At 36.8% G+C, this 21,210-nt stretch overlaps 1 protein-coding gene across 4 annotated transcripts in view; it reads right to left on the bottom strand.

Annotated features, from left to right (window-relative positions):
* Positions 1-21,210, bottom strand: part of LOC106876226 (rho-associated protein kinase 2) — a 204,815-nt gene that overhangs the window by 92,497 nt on the left and 91,108 nt on the right. For all 4 annotated transcript variants that reach the window (XR_001410211.3, XM_014924703.3, XM_014924712.3 and 1 more), the window contains exons 3-5: positions 5,143-5,243; positions 1,669-1,728; positions 1,086-1,163 (exon numbers count right to left, since the gene is read on the bottom strand). Coding sequence is in view for 3 of the 4 variants with exons in the window: in XM_014924703.3 (XP_014780189.1) it covers positions 1,086-1,163; positions 1,669-1,728; positions 5,143-5,243 (239 nt within the window). In the remaining variant the exon portion in view is untranslated. The remainder of the gene's footprint in view (positions 1-1,085; positions 1,164-1,668; positions 1,729-5,142; positions 5,244-21,210) is intronic.

Here is a 21,210-nt window from a genome sequence, read left to right as displayed (position 1 = left end):
CAATACTTAAGCCTGGTACATCTTATTCTACCGGTGTCTTCTGCCAAAGTGCTTAGCTACAAGGATGTAAACAAACCAACACTTGTTTTCAAGCTGTGGAAGTCATACGCACACACACACACACACACACACACACACACCATTATCATTTAATGTCCGTTTTCCATGTTGGCATGGGTTGGACAGTTTGACAGGAGCTGACCAGCCAGGGAGCTGTCCAGACTCCAATTATCTGTTGTGGCAAGATTTCTATGTCTGGGTGCCCTCCCTAATGCCAACCACTTTACAGAGTGTGCTGGGTGCTTTTTATGTGCCACACACACAACAGGCTTCCACACAGTTTCCATCTCCCAAATTTGCTCACAAGGCACTGGTCAACCTGGGGCTATAATTGACACTTGCTCAAGGATCCACACAGTGGGACTGAACCCAAAATTACATGGTTACAAAACAAGCTTCTTAACCACACATGTATGCCTGTGTCTATAGCTATACTTTTGCCTACAGCCATGTCTATGGCCGATAAAGAAAATCTATAACAAACTAAATGATACATTTAACCATCACTTAGCTTTTTAGTATAAGCTATACTTTCACTTCAATAGTTGACCACATTAACTGCTTAACAACAGAAAAGGCCAGAACAAGTCAACTTTTAAAAATAACTGGTTAATAACTGGTCTCATTTCATGAACATTTGACCAAAGACCCAACAACTAGCTATATTTTATTTAATATATGCTCAATAACTTAAAAGCTGATCGTATTCCTTATACAAAAAAATAGTTCTTGCCCCTTGCCCCTTTTCATTAGTAAAAAAAAATCATTTAAATCATTACACAAGCTGTTGCATTTCGAAAACACCTGATCACAGGGCAGCAATAATAGTGATGAATGATGAATAATGGATGATGGTAATCATGAATGATGATTAATGAATGATGATGACTGGCAAATGATAATGACGAAGATTCATGAATACTGGTTAATGAATGGGGTGATTGGAAGAGGAATGTTTACTTATATTTCAACAACAAAGATGAGACGAAGAATGATCAAAGAACAGAAGAAACAGACAGCCTTACCTGTACAATCCAATCACTGTTGGCATTGGCCATAATTTCTCTTTCTTCCCAGAAGAAAGCTGAATCTGAACGTTTTATCTGGTCAGAGAAAACAAAAAGAAAAAGGCACATTCAGTATTAATGTTTAGAACTTCATTTTGTTTTTTCATTTTATTTATATTTATTTATCATTTTGTTTTTTTGTTTGTTTGTTTTTTTTTGTTGTTTTTTTTGAGGACATACAATACTCTACAAATAACGGAAACCTGCATTTAATTAATTTACATAAGGCCCACAACACCAGTAAATCAGAATTCACAAACCCCTACACTCTTAATAGGTTTTATCTGATAGATTATGCATAACAAGGGTTCTGCAAAATATCAATAAATGTGTGTGTGTGTGTGTGTGTGCATGGGCATGCATGCGTGTGTGAGTGAGTGTGTGTGTGTGTGTGCGTGCCTGCCTGCCTGCACATGCACACACAGATGTGTTGTATAATTAATGAGTGTTATATGGTAAAATGATCGGCAACAAAAAAACAAAAAAGAATGCTTTCAAGACTGAGACCAAGAAACCAAATGAAAACAGAATGCAACATTACCATTTCATATTTACTGAGCAACTTCATGGCAAACACTTTCGTAGATGATATGTGTCGCACCTGTAAGGAGAAAGGGAGTCAGAATTAGAGCTTTAAACATTTTAAGGAGAAATGGCAGGACTCGTTTGATTGTATCAGTGTGTACATTTTATTTATATATATATATATATATATATATATATATATATATATACTTACACTAGGGTTACCATAATACAAGTATTACTGAGGCTGTTCATGTTAGGAAGGCTTTGAAACATTTGAATGTAGAATTAAACATTTGCTAAACACAGGGAGTCTGACAAATTGCATCAGTTTTGAAAGCAGTAAGTCAGGACCTAATGAGTTTCTGTAAGTTACTCTAAAGTAGTGGCTGTGTTGTAAGTAGCTTGCTTACCAACCACATGGTTCCGTGGCACCTTGGAAAAAGGGTCTTCTACTATAGCCTCGGGCCGACCAAAGCCTTGTGAGTGGATTTGGTAGACGGAAACTGAAAGAAGCCTGTCGTATATATGTATATATGTGTGTGCCTGTGTCTGTCCCCCCAACATCGCTTGACAACCGATGCTGGTGTGTTTACGTCCCCGTAACTTAGCGGTTTGGCAAAAGAGATCGATAGAATAAGTACTAGGCTTCCAAAGAATAAGTCCTGGGGTCGGTTTGGTCAACTAAAGGCAGTGCTCCAGCATGGCCGCAGTCAAATGACTGAAACAAGTAAAGAGAGTAAAGAGTGTGTGTATGTATATATATATATATATATATATATATATATATACATATATATATATATATATATATATATATCATCATCTTTTAACATCCACTTTTCAATGCTTGCATATGTTAAATTTTGGTTAGGGCAGATGTTCTAAAGTGGGATACTCTTCCTGTTGCCAACCCTCACCTTTTTCTAAACAGAATAATATTAACCATGCCCAGACACGCTTTCCACAAAAGACAGGAAACTAACAACTTCACTTGTACGACCATACTACATGCTTACAACCACCACATGACGTTGAGACAAGGGTACACACAAATACACATGGGCTTCGTTCAGTTTCAATCTACCAAAATCCACTCACAAGGCTTTGGTTGGCTGAGGGCTATAGTAGAGGACGCTTGCACAAGGTGCTTCACAGTGGGACCAAACCTGAGACCATGCAGTAAGGAAGCAAGCTTCTTAACCACACAACCACTTCTACACACATCCAGACAGTGAGAGAATGATGACAGAGAAAGAGAGAATACAAAAAATATAGAGGAAGTATGGCAACATTAGCTTAATATACCAAAATGGAATGTTTACATTGCATTACAATGTATCATTCCTTTAAACAGCTGATACATCTAGACAGTGCATGAAATCACATAAAATATATATTTCTATCCTTAATGGGTGTATAAGAAGCCATAATTTTACCCTTGCCATACTCTTTTCCAGAAACAGATGGTAATGTATGTTTAAATAGAGATATAGACTGTATTTCTGTTCCAGAAACAGGTGGTAAGACTATGTTAAATCATGTCTAAATAACAACACAGAATGTGATTCTATTCCAGAAACGGTAACATGTTAAGCTAATTTGAACACATATACACAGACTCTAAATATACTCTAGAAATAGGCGGTAATGCTGTGCTGGGGCATGGTTAAAAACAGATGTGTAGAATGTAAAATCTATTGCCAAAGGAGAAAGTAATGCTACATTTAAAAACAGATACAGAATGTAAACACACATCGAAAACTGATGGCTTTGCTATATTAAGCAATCTTTAAAAACAGATATCATTCTACATGATACCAGCACCAGTGTTTTTTACGAAGCACCTTCAACTAAATGTAAATCACCAGCATTTAATATACACTTTTCCATGCTTGTAGAGGTCAGACAGAATTTGTTGGGAGATTTACTATGGTCAGATGCCTTTCCTATCACCAGCCTGATACTATTTTCAAGATAAGTAATATTTTCCCCATGGTCAGACATATTTTGCACAGAAGACTGGAAACAAACATCACCTGTATGATGATGATGCTTGTTTATAACCATAAAGTAAAGACAAGGGTGTACACATACACATACACATACACACACACATGCGTGCATATGTATACATGTTTCTTAGAGCTTCTCACCATTAAATTCACTCACAAGGCATTTTGGGGTGCCTGGGACAATAATAGAAGACACTTGTCCAAGGTGTCACACAGTTAGACTGAATCCAAGGCCATATGGCTGGAAAACAAGCTACTCAACCACACCACCACGCCTGTGCCTATACTTCAAAAATACTTCATAAACAATATTGCTATGTTAAGCTACATTTTAAAATGTTTATAAATCTAATCTACTCCAAAAAGGAATGGTTATGCTATGTTTATGAACAAAAAGAAAAAGGCCCAGCCATCAGTCACAAGTGTGAATGATCCAGTAGTTTATAACTTGCTTTCACTAATTGTTTTAGGTGACTATATAGTAGTAAGTGGAGGCGCAATGGCCCAGTGGTTAGGGCAGCGGACTCGCGTTCATAGGATCACGGTTTCGATTCACAGACTGGGTGTTGTGAGTGTTTATTGAGCGAAAACACCTAAAGCTCCACGAGGCTCCGGCAGGGGATGGTGGCGAACCCTGCTGTATTCTTTCACCACAACTTTCTCTCACTCTTACTTCCTGTTTCTATTGTGCCTGTAATTCAAAGGGTCAGCCTTGTCAACACTGTGTCACGCTGAATATACCCGAGAACTACATTAAGGGTACACGTGTCTGTGGAGTGCTCAGCCACTTGCACGTTAATTTCATGAGCAGGCTGTTCCGTTGATTGGATCAACTGGAACCCTCGACGCCGTAAGCGATGGAGTGCCGACAATAGTAGTAAACAGGCACAAACACCCTCTTGACACTCCTAATTGTGGCCCAGCAGAAATTCAATGATATAACAGCAGAAGAGAGAGAAGGATGCACTGGCAGTTAATTGGTAGAATAGACTGGAGCAATATGATATAAAGTGTCTTGCCCAAGGGCAAAATGTGCTACTTGAAGCAGGAATTGAACCCATGACCTTATGATCATGAGCCCAACATTCTAAACAGCAAGCCATATTTAAATACAGATGTACAGAGAATAAATATACTGCAGAAATTGATGGTAATGTTGTGTTAAGCTGTGTTTATATACAGGCATATAAAATGTAAACCTACTCCAGTAACATATAGTATGTTATAGTAAGCAAAGTTTAAATGCAGACATCCAGAATGTAAATCAAATAGCAAGGAAACTAAACAATATAATGCTTCAAAGATATAACATTTATCAATAATATAAATTAGAAATTTGATAAAATATTATTTGAATAAAAAAAAAACAATACTTGAAATTATAAACTACGAAAATATTTCTTTACAAAATAGAAATGGTTAGCTTCTACAAAGTATAAATAAAAGAAGGAAGCAAAAATAACAATGATACTTACTAACTGAACTTCTCCGAATGCTCCTCTACCAATGACTTTCACCATTTCGAAATCATTAGGTTGAAGACGGCAAAGGTTGATGAATTCAACTGATCTAACATCTACAAGAGAAACCAAAGGGAAAATTTAAATCATAAGTGACAATTTTAAAACATTATTTTAATCTGGTACCAGATTATCTCCTCCAATGCCACCTATGTTATAGCAAGATACCTGTTTCTGTTACACTCAAACCTTTCATCCTCTGACACAAGTTCCCCTTCTCAAATGCCCCTGCCCCTCTTATAATTCCTTGTCTTGCGAGTTACTTGGTTACCCTGTCAATGCTGGTGCCATGTAAAAAGCATCCAGTTCACACTGTAAAGTGGCTGGTATTTGGAATGGCATCCAGCAGTAAAAATCATGCCATAATTGACCTCGCCTATGCTGGTACCATGTAAAAAGCACTAAGTCCACTCTGCAGGGTGTTTGCTGTTAGGAAGAGCATCTATCTGTACAACATTGAAATGATAGTGGGACTAAATCTAGAGAGATTATACCAGGGTAAGGAACTTTATCAACTCTATGGAGAAAACAATTTCAACTACAACGGTAATGTATTGAATTGCTGTTCAAATGTTGGATAAAGTGAATCAACACAGACTATGCACCATTAGAAGTCTTGTCTATAAAACTGTAAAGCAAGATGACAGAAATACAAAAATAAAGAAAGCTCGTAATCATTCAATAGATTAGACTAAGTGAATGATTTTTCAAAGAGGTGTGAAAATGTCTGTTTATTGGCTTTGAAAGAAGAAAGTCAAAAGCATACACATAGTAAGTTTCTGTTGCTTATGGCTGTAGAAAAGACTAAATACTAAGTTGAATTTTAGGAGTCAACCATTCACTAGTATAATTCTGTATGGCCCACTGATTAGTTACTCTTGGTGTTGTTGCAGATAATTAATTTTTACTGCTAGAATAGTGATGACTGGAACCAACTGCCTGCTACAGCAATGGAAGGATCCAAACTAAAGCTGCCAGCATATTTTATATAGAATGGAGCCAGGCAACACTTAATGTTACGGAGCCAACTGCAGCTAGCTGGATAAATTAATATAACTGAGAGGTAAACTTTACAGCAATGTATGTAGGATGTATTATAAACTGATGTCTAAGTATAGTTTCTCAGTTCATTTTCAGTAGTCACTATTGTAGAGCTAGATCCACTGAAGACTGACTTTCTTGCATCACAAACCAGTAATTCTCTAATACTTTGAGAAATTTGAGAAACCCCATACGTTTCAGTGGTTAATATTGCAGTTGTTCAATCAACTGAGTGACCACCTCATGGTTGAGTATTCCACAGACATATGTAACCATAACAGAATCCTCAGAAAGAATCAGCATAACATAGTGACAAGGTCAACTCTTTGAATTATAGGAACAATCCGTGTATATCTGTAATTTAAAAGTCCAGAGTTTCCTTCCACCCAATTTCACTTCCAAGACTTGGGTTGACTCAAAGCTTAGGTGGCAGACACTTGCCAAAGACCCCTCCTATTCAGGGAAGTGAGAATTGCAAAATAAACTTCTCAACCAATCAGTTATGCCAGAACCCATACTCTCACTCTACATATTTTGTTTTAATCCCTTTCCAGCTCCAAATGATCACTCCTCAACAAGAAACCTGTCCTACTCTGGCCCTTTTCCCTCATACTTTACCTCCCTCTACTCCTCATCTCCTAGCATAAACTTGACCCACCCCCGAAGGTTCATAGTCTTGCAAGCAGGTGACACAAAAAAAATGAACACAGCACACACTGTAAAGAGGTCAGCATTAGGAAGGGTGTCCAACCATAGAAACCACACCAAAGCAGGCACTAAAACATGATGCATTCCTTGAGCTCATTGGATCCTATCACACTGTCAAGCCCGTTCTAGAATGAAACATGGAAATCAAATGATGATGATGCAAATAGTGTGTGTGTGTGTGTGTAAACATAGTTACACAGGTATATTCATAAAACTCAATGATTTATACAAATACTGCATTTTTACAGTAGCTGCCATATACACAGATGAACACAAACAGTAAAAAACTAGAATAAAGTAAACATACATAAAGAGAGTTCAGCTATATACAAATCACACACATAAAAACAACTTCAAAATTATCACTGTGACTCATAAATGATTATTTTTATCATTTTACTGAAGTCTTTACTCTCACACGCTTTATTGCCATCACTACAGTGACTCACACTCAAAACTAGTTTCAATAATTTCAACAGACATTTTACTTAGTTTATTTCCACAAACATCTTTACACGTGTCTATACAAATACACATGTAATTTTGTACGTGTGCATACATTAAAACACACACACACACACACACTCATTTTACACCTGCCTTTTGATGCTCCCATAGATTAGACAAATACATAAAAATTGAGGTATTGTTTTAGCACTATGTTGTTCATGAATAAAAAAAGGTATAACGATGTAGGTGTACATTTTTGGGACATGTAATAACTGTGTTTGACTACTGAATTAGACAAGTTAATCATGTTCATTTTCCGAGTATGTCATTGAATTTTTTTTTTTATCTTTTTATTCATAAATACAGTGCATTTCTGTCATAAAGTGCCATGAATAAAGACCTGTGTGTAGAAATATATTAAAGCATGAAGGATGATATCCTCAGTATTGGAGTGTATGAGGTCTGAAGTAATAGTTAGCAGGTCAAAGGTGTTAGTGACAAACCCCTGAGTTCCACCTTGGTTCATAAGAGAAGCTATCAGGGAAAATAGTCTAACTAGGAACTTTCAATGAAAAAAATGGTAAGAAATTAAGTAAAAAGTTTTGCATGTAGGTTTTGCAGGTAAGGCCACTCCCTTTGGTTGAAGAGAATTGGCCTGCAGGAGTCCTGTGCCAGCGCCACGTAAAAATCACTTATACTGGTGCCACATAAAAGCGCACTCATTAAAATCACCAAGCACACACTGTAAAACAGTTGGTGTTAGGAAGAGCATCCAGTCATAGAAACCATGCCAAATCAGACTTGCTAGCTTTGGTTGAACCATGCAACTCATGCCAGCATGGAAAATGGGTGTTAAATGATGATGATGATGATGATGATGATGATGATGATGATGATGATGATGATGATGATGATGATGTTTTCTGCACAAGATGATGTCAAAGACAAAATATTTCGCTTTTACCAATGTAATACCTATATCTATGGGTGGATTTTTATTTCAAAATACTTATCTTCATGAGGAGATTGGGAGGGTTGGTTCGAAAAAGGAGGACGCCCAAAATCGGGCAAGATGGCAAGATGGTGTGAGGGCGGTTGCTATGGCATTGAGGTAGATCTGGCCACCCCTGTTAACGGGGACAAAACCCCGGATTTAAAACACTGGATAATAATGACTTATCTTCAGTCTATACCAATACTGCCATATTTTAGTCTAACAAAGATAGCCACCTTCAATGGAAGAAAGCAGGGTGCAAAGATTGAATACAACTTACTTATAAATTATATGATAAAATGACCCCCACCCAACCACCAAAAAATAAAAATAGTGATATGAACATCACATTTTTCACGCCTGCTAGCATGCATGCGCATAATAGGTACAGTAAACAATTTCATATAAAGTCACATTTGCATATTGAGCAATTAATGATTAAGCAAGTCTTGACCAAACTTCCCTTTTGGTACAACCTATATATGAACTGTGTGTTTTTGTTCACACTTAAGTTTCAATAATAACTGTGTGTATGTATGTATTCCTTTCTTATAAACACACAAACCATAGTGAAGTAATTATAAACTTAGATAAAAGAACTATTCCATTGCCTTGTGGTTTTTCCATATGGCTAACTGACCTAGGTAGCAGCACAGAAAACCCATGTTGAAAACATGCATGAACTACTGTCAGATATTTTCACCTGTTTTTTTTTTTTAATTTCTTCTGTTTGAGCTCACTGATGGGCAAACACATTGAAATGCACAAGTCCATAGCTTTAAAAATAGTTAGAGGAGAAAGGTGTATGAGTATTTATAAATAACTGATATTACAACAATAGTACGACTACAAACTTTGTCCATTTCCACCACTGCCACCTCTATAACAACTACTACTACTACTACTACTACTACCACCACTGCCAATACCAGTAGTAGTACTGCTTGGCTTAGCAGTTAGAGTGTTCGACTCATGATCGTAAGATTGCGGTTTCAATTCCTGGACTGGGTCACATGTTGTGTTTTTGAGCAAAACACTTCATTTCAAGTTGTTCCAGTCCACTCAGCTGGCAAAAATGAGTAATCCTGCAACAGACTGGCATCCCATCCAGGTGCAGAATATATACACCATAGAAACCGGCCCTATGAGTCTATGACTTCAGAAGGAACTTTATTGTCATGTCCAACAGGGCTGCTGATTATATGTAAAGACAGGAAAATGTTTGGAGTTGAACCAAACTTTTTATCCATTTTTAATATTCAGTGAACTCTACTATTTTTACTCTTACATGCGTTCTGTTGTAAACAATAGCCATATCACAATTTACAAGAGGTTGATTTCTGTGAGTTCTCTGATGGCTGACCAGGCCAGCATGACACAACAGTGTGTGTTATATATATATATATTTTTATTTCATTTATATTTCAGAATAAAAAATGAAGAGCAAGTATGTGGGGGGGGGGGGGGGGCTGTGTCTTGGTTTTGGTGCCTATGTTTGTTTTCCACTACCACTTGACAACCAGTGTTGGTGTGTTTATGTCCTTATAGCTTAGCAGTTCAGCAAAAGCGACTGAAAGAATAAGTACCAGGCTTTAAAAAAAATTATAAGTACTGGAGTCAATTCAGCGGACTAAACATTCTTCAAGGCAGTGCACCAGCATGGCCATAGTCTAATGAAACAAGTAAGAGATAAAAAGATACACACGCACACACACACACACTCTCTCTCTCTCTCTCTCTCTCTCCCTCTCTCTCTCTCTCTCTCAAAAGACCAACACACATCGAATCCATACTTAAAGACATAGTCTTTGTTGATAACCGGCCTTAATACAATAATAAAAAAGCTATAGAAACCCTGTATAGTTTTCATGTAAGTTACATTGATTCTTTCTAAGTTCAAAAAACAAAGACAACTTATCCTCTACCACCACTCTGATGTAACAACTGCCATGTAACAAGATCTGTCAATGTAATGCAATACAGGTTTACAATCCTTCAAGCATTTTCATTCTATTATTTTAAATAGTAACAGCTAGCTGAATCAATGAAGCATTAAAACAAAATACTTTACAATATTTAGACATGGCTGTGTGGTAAGAAACTTGCTTATGAACCACATGGTTTCAAGTTCAGTCCCACTGCGTGGCACCCTGGGCAAGTGTCTTCTACTATAGCCTCAAGCCGACCAAAGACTTGTCAGTGGATTGGTAGACAGAAACTGAAGGAAGCCTGTCGTTTGTATATATATGTACATATGTATGTATATTTATGTGTGTGTGTCTTTGTGTCTGTGTTTGTGTCTGCATAATGACAACAAGCAATGTAAGTATCATAACACCATTTCATTCAGAAGTGAAATTGTGGAATGTTAACATTCACACACACACACACACACACACACACACACACACACACACACACACACACACACACACACAGTGTATTTTCATACAATTTTCACTTACCAATTTTACTTGCAAAGCATTACTTGACTTGAGGCTACAGCAGAAGACACTTGCTCAAGATGCTGTGCAGACAGATTCAACCCAAACACCATGTGGTTGAGAAGTGCATGTGCCCAGTGTCTTTGTTTGTGTGCATGAGACAGACAGAGTAAGTGTGTGTGTGTGTGTGTGTGTGAGCAAAGAACGTGTGTGCGGAGATAAAAGCAGGTAAGCATTTTCGAGAAATAGATACCAAACCAACTGGTGTTAGTCTCCGACATGCTTGAATGCATGAAACAAAAAATGACAAGCTACAAACCACTTGACAGAAAAGACAACAGCAAACGTGTGTGTGTATACACACACACACACACACACGTGTGCATAGATAAAAGTGTGGATATGATGAAGTCTGAAATCTAACACAACACCAAAACACACACAAGTAGAAACTCACTACTACGCACAAAAATACACAGTGTCACTGCCGCATTCATTACAATTATTCATATGCCCATACACACACACAAATATGCTTTATAAACATACAAACATGAACAAAATACACTTTTGGATTCTGACATATAAGCATAAAACAAGGAGTGTGAGCTAGCACAACGGATGTGCATGAGAAGCATATTGATAATAAAGTCACAGGCTGAGACGAAAGAACTTTGACAAACCAATTAATTCATCTATATATTTATTAAGTAATTACCTAATTTACTGAGACTACATTGGTTACAAGGATGAGGGTTCCAGCTAATCCAATCAACAGAACAGCATGCACATGAAATTAACATGCAAGTGGCTAAGCACTCCACAGACATGCATTCCCTTAAGGTAGTTCTCAAGGAGATTCAGCATAACACAGTCTGTAACAAGGCTGATCCTTTGAGTTACACTGCAAAATATAGCATCTTGCTAAAGAACACAAAGCGCCACCAGATACTGAACTCACGACCTTACAATTGTGAGCAGAATACCCTAGTCACTAAGTCACATGCCTTCAAACATGAGGCTTAGTGGTTAGGGTATTACCTAATTTATTAATAATAAAACTGAAGTGAAGCACTACCAGAGTGTGTGTCCTCTTGGTAGTATGATCCTATATAAATATGAGCAAAAAATTGAACTTTACCAAAAAGGGTTCAGGATACATGAACCAGTTTAAACTATGCCACCATAGAAGAACAGGCATAAAAATTAAAAGATGAGAATAATAATACAATCCTTGAAGATGGTCAGAGCTTTCAACAAAAGTGGGGAAAAGCAAAATATAAATGTCAATGTATAAAATAAACATTAACCTTCATAAAGAAGAAGATGGGAGTAAAAACACCAATTAATCTGACATCAACAGCCCAAAATTATCTTCCCCTTCCCAACCTCCAACGCTAACAACATTGTATTCTCTGCAGAATCAACACACAAACGAAAGCTAAGTCTTAAAGAAGGTGGGGCAGAATTAAGTTTCGGTGGAAATACATAATTAAATAAATAGATATACAGAATGGTAAGCAAAGGTTAAGCATAACAGTTCCCACTTTTAAGAACATCAACAGATGGTATTCTCTTATGTGTAATAGTAGGTTATTTCATATGCCTGAGTATGTAAGAAGAAGTGAAGCGGAGATAGCAGTGAATTTCTTTCTCTATCCCATCACACTACAAAACAATAAAAGAAGGCAGCTGTTTGTGGAGGAATTAAAACAGGCATGCAAACAGATAGCAAAAAAAGTAATTTATTATGTTTATGGCATCAAAGCACAGAAATAGAATATTTGGCAATGATGGAAAATTATTCACATCAACAAATGAGCAGCACACTTTGAAGGAAGTAACTGAAATATACAATACATTGATATCAACTGTTTTTGTAGGACATTGGTTATCTTCCCTTTTAATGTGTCTTCCAAACCAAGACTATCTGCACCAGGTATTTGTTGTTGGCACTCCGTCACTTACGACGTCAAGGGTTCCAGTTGATCTGATCAACGGAACAGCCTGCTCATGAAATTAACGTGCAAGTGGCTGAGCACTCCACAGCCACGTGTACTCTTAACATAGTTCTCGAGGATATTCAGTGTGACAGTGTGACAAGGCTGACCCTTTGAATTACAGGCACAGGAAGTAAGAGTGAGAGAAAGTTGTGGTGAAAGAGTACAGCAGGGTTCGCCACCATCCCCTGCCGGAGCCTCGTGGAGCTTTAGGTGTTTTCGCTCAATAAACACTCACAACGCCCGGTCTGGGAATCGAAACCGCGATCCTATGACCGCGAGTCCACTGCCCTGACCACTGGGCCATTGCGCCTCCACACCAGGTATTTATTATTATAGCATAATGAGAGATACACACACACTCTTTCTATCTCTCTCTCTCACACTCACACACACACACACACACACACACACACAAAATCTGTTCTGGTTACTTTTATAAATGACTAAAAGGGTGTGGTTAGTTAGATATTCGGGGGGGGGGGGCGGTTAGAGGTGGGACAATAACTGGGCTATGAATGACCTGATCAGTACAATGATTCGACATCATTTATGTCATGTCACTGCTAACTGTCACATGAATGCAAACTATCAAATGACAGCAATTCATCTTTCCATATAAATAGTTCAAATGGATCACCTTCTCTTGAATGGGAGTAACCTTTTGTACAATGATATTCTATCTATCGCCCACCACCGCTATTGTCATGTCTGATTGAAACAGGCGTTCCAGCCATGACCATCCTATTTGTCTTGCTTTTGGGGTTTTTTTTAAGGTTTATTTTATGTATGACTATATTATCTAGTGTCATTTCTGTAAGACAGCACTAGAGAAATTTGGTTGCTATTTCTAGCAAATCGAATGACCATGTAAAGGCACCCTCACCAGGTCAACTAATAATAGAAAGTTGATGTATGCCATGTGGGTGAGAAGATCTAACCACAAATTTCACTTCAAATAGAATTGCTTTACTCTAAAATCCTTTGACTAAAAATGATAGTCCCAAGTCTACAAAATAAACTTTACAACTAGACTGTCATGATTAACATTACCATCTTAATAATTAGAATACCAGTGTTGCTTTTTGTTTGATGAAGGACACGTTTTTTCTTGTGGAGGTCAGAACACAACACGTCAAGCATTGTTCCTCATATGATGGAAAATGAAAATAATATTTGTTTCAGGCCACTTTCTGTATCTCTCTCTCTCTCTCTCTCTCTCTCTCTCTCTCTCTCTCTCTCTCTCTCTCTTTCTTTCTTTCTTTCTTTCTCTCTCTCTCTCTCTCTCTCTCTATCTCTCTCTCTCTCTCCCTCACTCTCCCTCCCTCTCTCTCTCTCCTTCACTGGGTAACCATGTACCTCCTCTATAGCAAGACATCTATTTCTGTCTCTATTTCTCTGTTACCATCTAACCTTTCATCATTTGATACTGGATCACCTCCTCTAATGACCCCTCTGTTGTGGCAAGACACCTGCTTCTGTGTCTCTGCCACTCAAACATTCATCCTCTAACAAATGCCCTGCTCTTCTCATAATTCCTTGTTTTGTGAGTTACTTGGTTACCCTGCTGCTGGTGCCACGTTAAAAGCATCCAGTCCACACTGTAATGTGATTGGTGTCTGGAATGGCAGCCAGCTGTAAAAATCTTGCCAAAACTAACTTCACCTGTGTTAGTGCCATGTAAAAAGTACTGAGTCCACTCTGCAGAGTGGTTGGTGTTAGAAAGGGCATCCAGTCGTAAAATCCCTGCTAAAACAGACACAGTAGGCTTGGATAGGTTTTCTACCTGGCAAGCTCCTGTCAACAGTCCTACCCATGCATGCATGGAAGATGGACATTAAATGATGATGATGATGATGACTAACTAATACCATTTTTCTCTCGCCACATATTTTATTTCTAATTAGGTAAGCACACTTAATGCATGGAGCATTGAAGTCAGAATAAGCCCAAAGTATGTCCAGAGTTGTCACTCATCAACATCAATTAATGTCCACTTTTCCATGCTGGCATGAATCAGACAGAGTTTACTGAGGCAGGTTTTCTACAGCTGGATTCCAGATGCCCTTCCTATTGCTTTTCCATGGCCAGATATGTTTCTGCAGGATATTGGAATGAATGACACTGCTTGTATAACAGTAACACTCATTTACAACTATTACATGATGTCAAGATAAGGAGTCACAAATAACATATTCTCTCTTTCTCTCTCTCCCCCCTAACACACATAATGGGCTTCTTTCAGTTTCCACTTACCAAATCATATACGATCAAAAATGAAAATATTAGTCATTAACAAATATTTTTCCTTCATCACAAATTCTATTTCTAATTAGGTAAAGTTAGTTTTAACATATTTATTACATGGAGCATTAAAAACTTATTTACTTTTGAATATCTGACACCCAACCCCTATCAAATGCATGCTATAAGAGGATAGTTTATTATCTAGCTAACACTGCAGTACCTGTTTCCACTATCATGCTGTTTCTATTATATTGTGACTCACTATCCTACTAACTTGCTTGAATTTCTTTATCATTCCTTCTGGTTAGCTATTGAAAAGATCACCTTATGATGAAAGATTATCAGTTTCCTGTCTTCTTTTATCTCTCAGCTGAGTAAGACCTCTACAACAAGGGAAATATATTTTTATTAAACAAAAACTTCCCATCATTGCTAGGTTTTGCATGCATGCACACAAGGAAGGGCAAACTCAGAAGTTAGATTTTACTCCAAATTTCTACAAAACTTTCAGGATAGAGGATGTAGATATACAGTGTGCAGAAACTTTCCAAAGATAAGAAGAGCAAGTAGATTATTATCATCATTTAACATCCCCTTGTCCATGCTTGCATGAGTCAGACGGAATTTGTTGAGGCAGATTTTCTCTGGATGGCTGCCTTTCTGGTTACCAACCATCACCTGTTTCCAGGTTAGGTAATACTTTCCCATAGCCAGACACGTTTTCCACTAAAGTGATGAAATGAGCAACCTTGCCTGTATGATACTAATACTCATTTACAACCATCATGAGGTCTAGACAAGGGTACTTGTAAAGTAAAGACAGATGAGATGAGTTTTAAAGCAGCAACAAAAATAGTGGGGAAACGCAAGGCAGAAATCGGAAAGTGTCAGTAAAGAGAGATCTGCAAGTCAGCCAACAAGATCTGAGGAATAATGCTCATGACAACTAAAACTTCCCACCTAACCCCTTCGACAGACTATTTAAAAAAAAAACAAAAGAGGAAGGTCACATTAATATAGTTTACAAGTCACAGGGATGGCTTGTGTAGTCAAGAAACTCACTTTGCAACTATGTGATTTCAGATTCAGTCTCACTATGGAATCTCGGGCAAGTGCCTTCGACTATAGTCCTGAGCCAACTAATGCCTTGTGGGTGAATTAGGTAGGTGGAAGCCCATTGTGTATATGTGTGCATTTATATAAATGTGTGTGTGTGTGTGTGTATGTCAAACAAACCCAACACCACATGACAACTGGTGTTGGTATACTTGTGCCCTGTAACTTAGCAGTCCAGCAAAAGAATAAGCACTAGAGTCAGTCAGTATTTGACTAAAACCCTTCAAGGTGGTGCTCCAGCATGGCCAGAGTCAAAAAACTAAAATAAGTAAAAGATTTTTAAAAATGATACACTATAACTGAAAATGAGATGGTTACTGCTAGAAATTCTTTGATGACAGGTTTGTCCTGCCAGGGTTGACTTGAGGCTAAACAACAACAGACTAAGTGCAGCTTCTGTGTCTGGCACTAATTTAAAATGTACGTAACTCACATCTTTGTTCTTCCTCCACCTTTGCAAAAATTTAAATGGCGAACAAGAGAGCCACATTATAGTCACTAAACCTACCTCAGGACTTATTCTTTGTAAGCCTAGTACTTATTCTATCAGTCTCTTTTGCTGAACTGCTAAGTTGCAGGGACGTAAACACACACTAGTTGTCAAGTGGAATTGGGGGGACAAACACTTGCGTGCACATGCACACACACATATATATGGCTGATGTTAGGAAGGGCATCCAGCCATAAAAACCATGCCAAAACAGACACAGTAGCCTGGTGTAGTCTTCTAAGTGGCTGGCACTTGTCAAACCCTCCAACCCATGCCAGCATGGAAGGCAGACATTATAAATAATGAGGAGGAGGATGATATGTATATAACAGGCTTCTATCAGTTTCTATCTAACAAATCCACTCATAAAGCTTTGGTGGCCTGAAGTCAAAGTAGGAGACACTTTCCCAAGGTACCATGCAGTGGGACTGAACCCAGAACCATGTGGTTGGGTGCATCTATATATTGCAAAAAAAAAGGAAAAAAACAGAATGAGAGAACATAAGTAGTCTTACTTATATTATTACCAAAACAAGACAAAATGGCCACAGCTGGGACATCATTCATCAATAATTATTTACTGAATCAGTGCTAACTGGGACTAATCAACAACCAAGAATGGCCAGAAGCAATTACTGTCTCTTCCAGTTACAGCAGAAAATATAAACAAAAATTAGAGATTTCATATAAACTAAAACTCTAGTTAGCCACAGAATGTTACAACATTATCAAATTAAATCATAATATTTTTCTATCATGAACGAGGAAACATTTGTTAGCTTATCTTCAGTGTTATTTTTTCTACTGAAACCTATTACTTAGAATATACAAATTAACCTAATATTAGGTTACTAAACACAAACATGCCAGATAGATAAACAACAAATTCCTTCAAACTCTTGTTTGGATATAGAAATTAAAATTTAAAAATATCGCTATTTGCTACTTCCAAAGAGTGCTAGACATTAAAGTTTAATGCTTTCTTGGATTTCAATCATTATTTTTATCTAAGCTGATGAATTGGCAGAATCGTTAGTACATCAGACAAAATGTTCAACGGCATTGCTTCTAGTCATTTATGCTCTGAGGTCAACACTGCCTTTCATCCTTCCAGGGTCGATGAAATAAATAGCAGTTGAGTACTAGGATCAATGTAATCCCTAAATTTCAGGCCTTGTGCATACAGTAGAAACAATTCTTTTTATTATTTCTATTCTATATCTCACAGCTCTCAATTTTACTTACTCTTGTTAATTCTGCCATATGCCCTTCCTGTTGCCAACCTTTAAACATTTCCAAGCAAGGTCATATTTCCCCATGGCCAGACATGTTTTCCATGGAAGACTGAATGCAAAATACCTTGCTTGTATGACAATGATGCTCATTTGCAATCAACACACAATTTCAAGACAAGGGTACACACACACACACACACACACACACACATATGTATATAGATAATTAGAGGATAAAATCATTAAAATTAATGAATTTTATCAATGGCCAGCATATAAAAACCTTTTAGGTAAAAAACATTTATAGAGATATATAACTGTACAGGGGACAATTATACTTAAGGGCACAAAAAGCTATTATATCTATATGCTGAAAGAACGTGCTGAATACATCCTACCACTTAAATATTCACTCCACAATTAAATACACAGGTCGTAAGCGAGGAAAGTAGGCTGGCTAAAAATTTATAACTAAATTGTTTTATGAATTTTTAGCCAGCCTACTTTCCAGCTTACAACCTGTGTATTTAATTGTGGAGCAAATATTCAAAGTCGTAGGATGTATTCAGTGCCTTCTTTCAGCATATAGACATTATATCTTTTTGAGCCCTTAGTTATATATATATATATATATATGAGACTTCTTTCAGTTTCCATCTACCAAATCCACTCACAAAGTTTTGGTCAGCTTAGAGCTACAGTAGAAGATACTAGCCCTAGGTACTGCACAATGAGACAGAACCCAAAACCATATAGTTGGGGAGCAAGCTTCTTAATCACACATACATAACTGTGTACTCATAGTTTAATATACCTTCCATTTAAGAAGTTAGAATATATACTAGCTACAATTGTAGTAACAACAAATACATCCTCAGGAATTTTTTTCCTTTTAAATTCTGAAAATTTTTCAAACAAAATCATAGATTAAAGATAAGGATAATACAATCTGCCTTTTCACTCGGAGAAAGAATCTCTTTGTTGCCAGCAGACATAACATCACCCTTCCACCCCATCCTTACTTTGGCTATCAAGGTTTTGGAACAACACCTCCATTACTTAAGTCACTAAGAGGAGCTACCAACTACTTCTAAAGAGCCCTCCAAGAATTTATATAGTTTCTAAAATTATATAGTCTGTAACTCTAATTATTCCTGTGCCAAAGGGTTTCCAAAGAGTTTCTATCTATCAAATTTTACTCGGAAGGTACTGGAAATATCAATGCTAAGAAAGAAAATACCTGCTCAAGGTACAGCAAAGTGAGATCAAATCCAGAACCATGAGCGTAAAAGCAAACTTCTGAACCTCACAGTCATAGTTACTCCCACCTAATGCCAAGAAATCCAGACATTAAAATCAGATATAAGCACAAGAACTATAGATTCCCCCATAATTTAGGAAAAGAATTAGCTTTTTATATTTAACTGATAATCAATCTTGCCTTTCAAGATAATTCTCAAGCTTAAACGCAAGACAGAGTTTTCTTTTAGCTAATCCAATAATAGCTCTCATATCAGACTCCGCCCATCATGATCATCATCATCATCCACATACAACTCTACTCTTTCCTCTCCATCCTCCCATGGACTTTAATATATATGGCACATTTCTAAAAGTATATATTTAATCTCTCATAACCTACATACTTTTTACTTCCAACACCCACTGTATTAAATTCATCAGTCACCAACTACAGACTACAAATTTGGTTCTACCTATTTAAAAGTCATAAATCAAGATGTAGATAACAACTAAGGTAAAGTTATACTATTCACTTCCATCAGCTCTTACACTCCAGTACAGTCACAAGTTTAATTTGCTATCTGCAAATCAATAGTAAACTTAACTGACTATTAACTTCTTCAACAAGTCATGCAAACATAAATTTATAGAGTAATCCAACCCACTTTTACATACAAAAAAAAAGTATATAGGCATTTCAGAGCAAAACCAACTACAACTACATTTGATACTGTTCTTCCAGATTTGGAACCAACTTTTAACATAACATCCAATTCTTATTATGTAAAGCATATTATAATGTGTGTTTATCTACGGTGGACAATCTAAATTAATGAAATTAAAAACAGATTTATTTTTTTTAGATATAAACCCAAACAAAATGAACCCACACATATCAAGGAACTAAGAACTGAACCCCCGTTTTCTTTAGGTCTGCAATGGACATTAAAAAAAAAAAGTAATCAGCCTACACTAGAAACAACTTTAATGGAAAGTATGTTAAATGGAGGAGGCAGGTAATTTTTTTTTTTTTTTTTTTTTTTTTTTTTGTGGGGCCAATTCATTGCCAATCAGAAAAACAAAACTAAAAATTTAAAAAAAAAAAAAAAACCTTCAGTTCATGCTAACAAAATTTGAACTCAAACATCTTGAGGTTTTGAATTTGAGACTATTTCCAAACCATCCTGCCAAATACACAATATAAACATTATTTTATTCCAAAAGCTTCTGCAAGACTATAAATGCTTCAACTGTATAATCATAAACACTGTGATGAGACTGAAAACTAGTTCTTTGAATTAAGTTGTTGCCTGTATCTTACTCTAACATAGAAAACGATGGCTAAAGAGGTGATAAACAGCTAATTAACTTCTACCTTAATAAATAACAGAATAAACATATCAGTAGGTAGCTGGTCTATTATTGCTTTCTACTTAATCCAATCTGGAAAGAAATAAAATGGAAATTTCCCACTCTTATTTTATAATAATATTGTGTACGTGATTAAGCATTAACTTCCATCTAAAATTACTTTGACTACAGCCACAGAACACTTTAACCATTCTGTACCTGATGCAGATCACAGAAATGGTCTGTAATGTTATTTACATCATTTCTGCTAAGGAAAAAAAAAAAAAAAATTGGAAAAAATCCAAAAATCTATACTATAAACTATTTCCATTCCTATCTCTGTTAAATCCTCCTCAAGGTCAATTATAGCTTCTGCCAGTGACATTATATTAACAGAAGGCTACCCCCCCCCCCCACTGCTACAACTGGTACTTCTCATATTTCATTCTAAAGCATTCAACAGCAATCATGTCCTCATCAAACATTGGTTTCAGAACAGATGTTTAAATTAGCCATAAAAGTTCAGATAAGAAGAATAAAGGATATTTATTGCCCAAAAACACACCACAACTCCTACTTGCATGACGAAAATATCAGAAATTAGAAACCAAGAATCCAGCAATATGTTAATGCCTCTCACTTGCAGCGCCTTCATATTTCAGTACGCAAAAAAAAAAAAAAAAAAAAAATGTTTTTCTCTAGAGGC

Source organism: Octopus bimaculoides, chromosome 8, assembly GCF_046866305.1.
Source record: "Octopus bimaculoides isolate indiv1 chromosome 8, ASM4686630v1, whole genome shotgun sequence".
NCBI lineage: Eukaryota > Metazoa > Mollusca > Cephalopoda > Octopoda > Octopodidae > Octopus > Octopus bimaculoides.
This window is presented reverse-complemented; position numbering and strand designations above follow the sequence as displayed.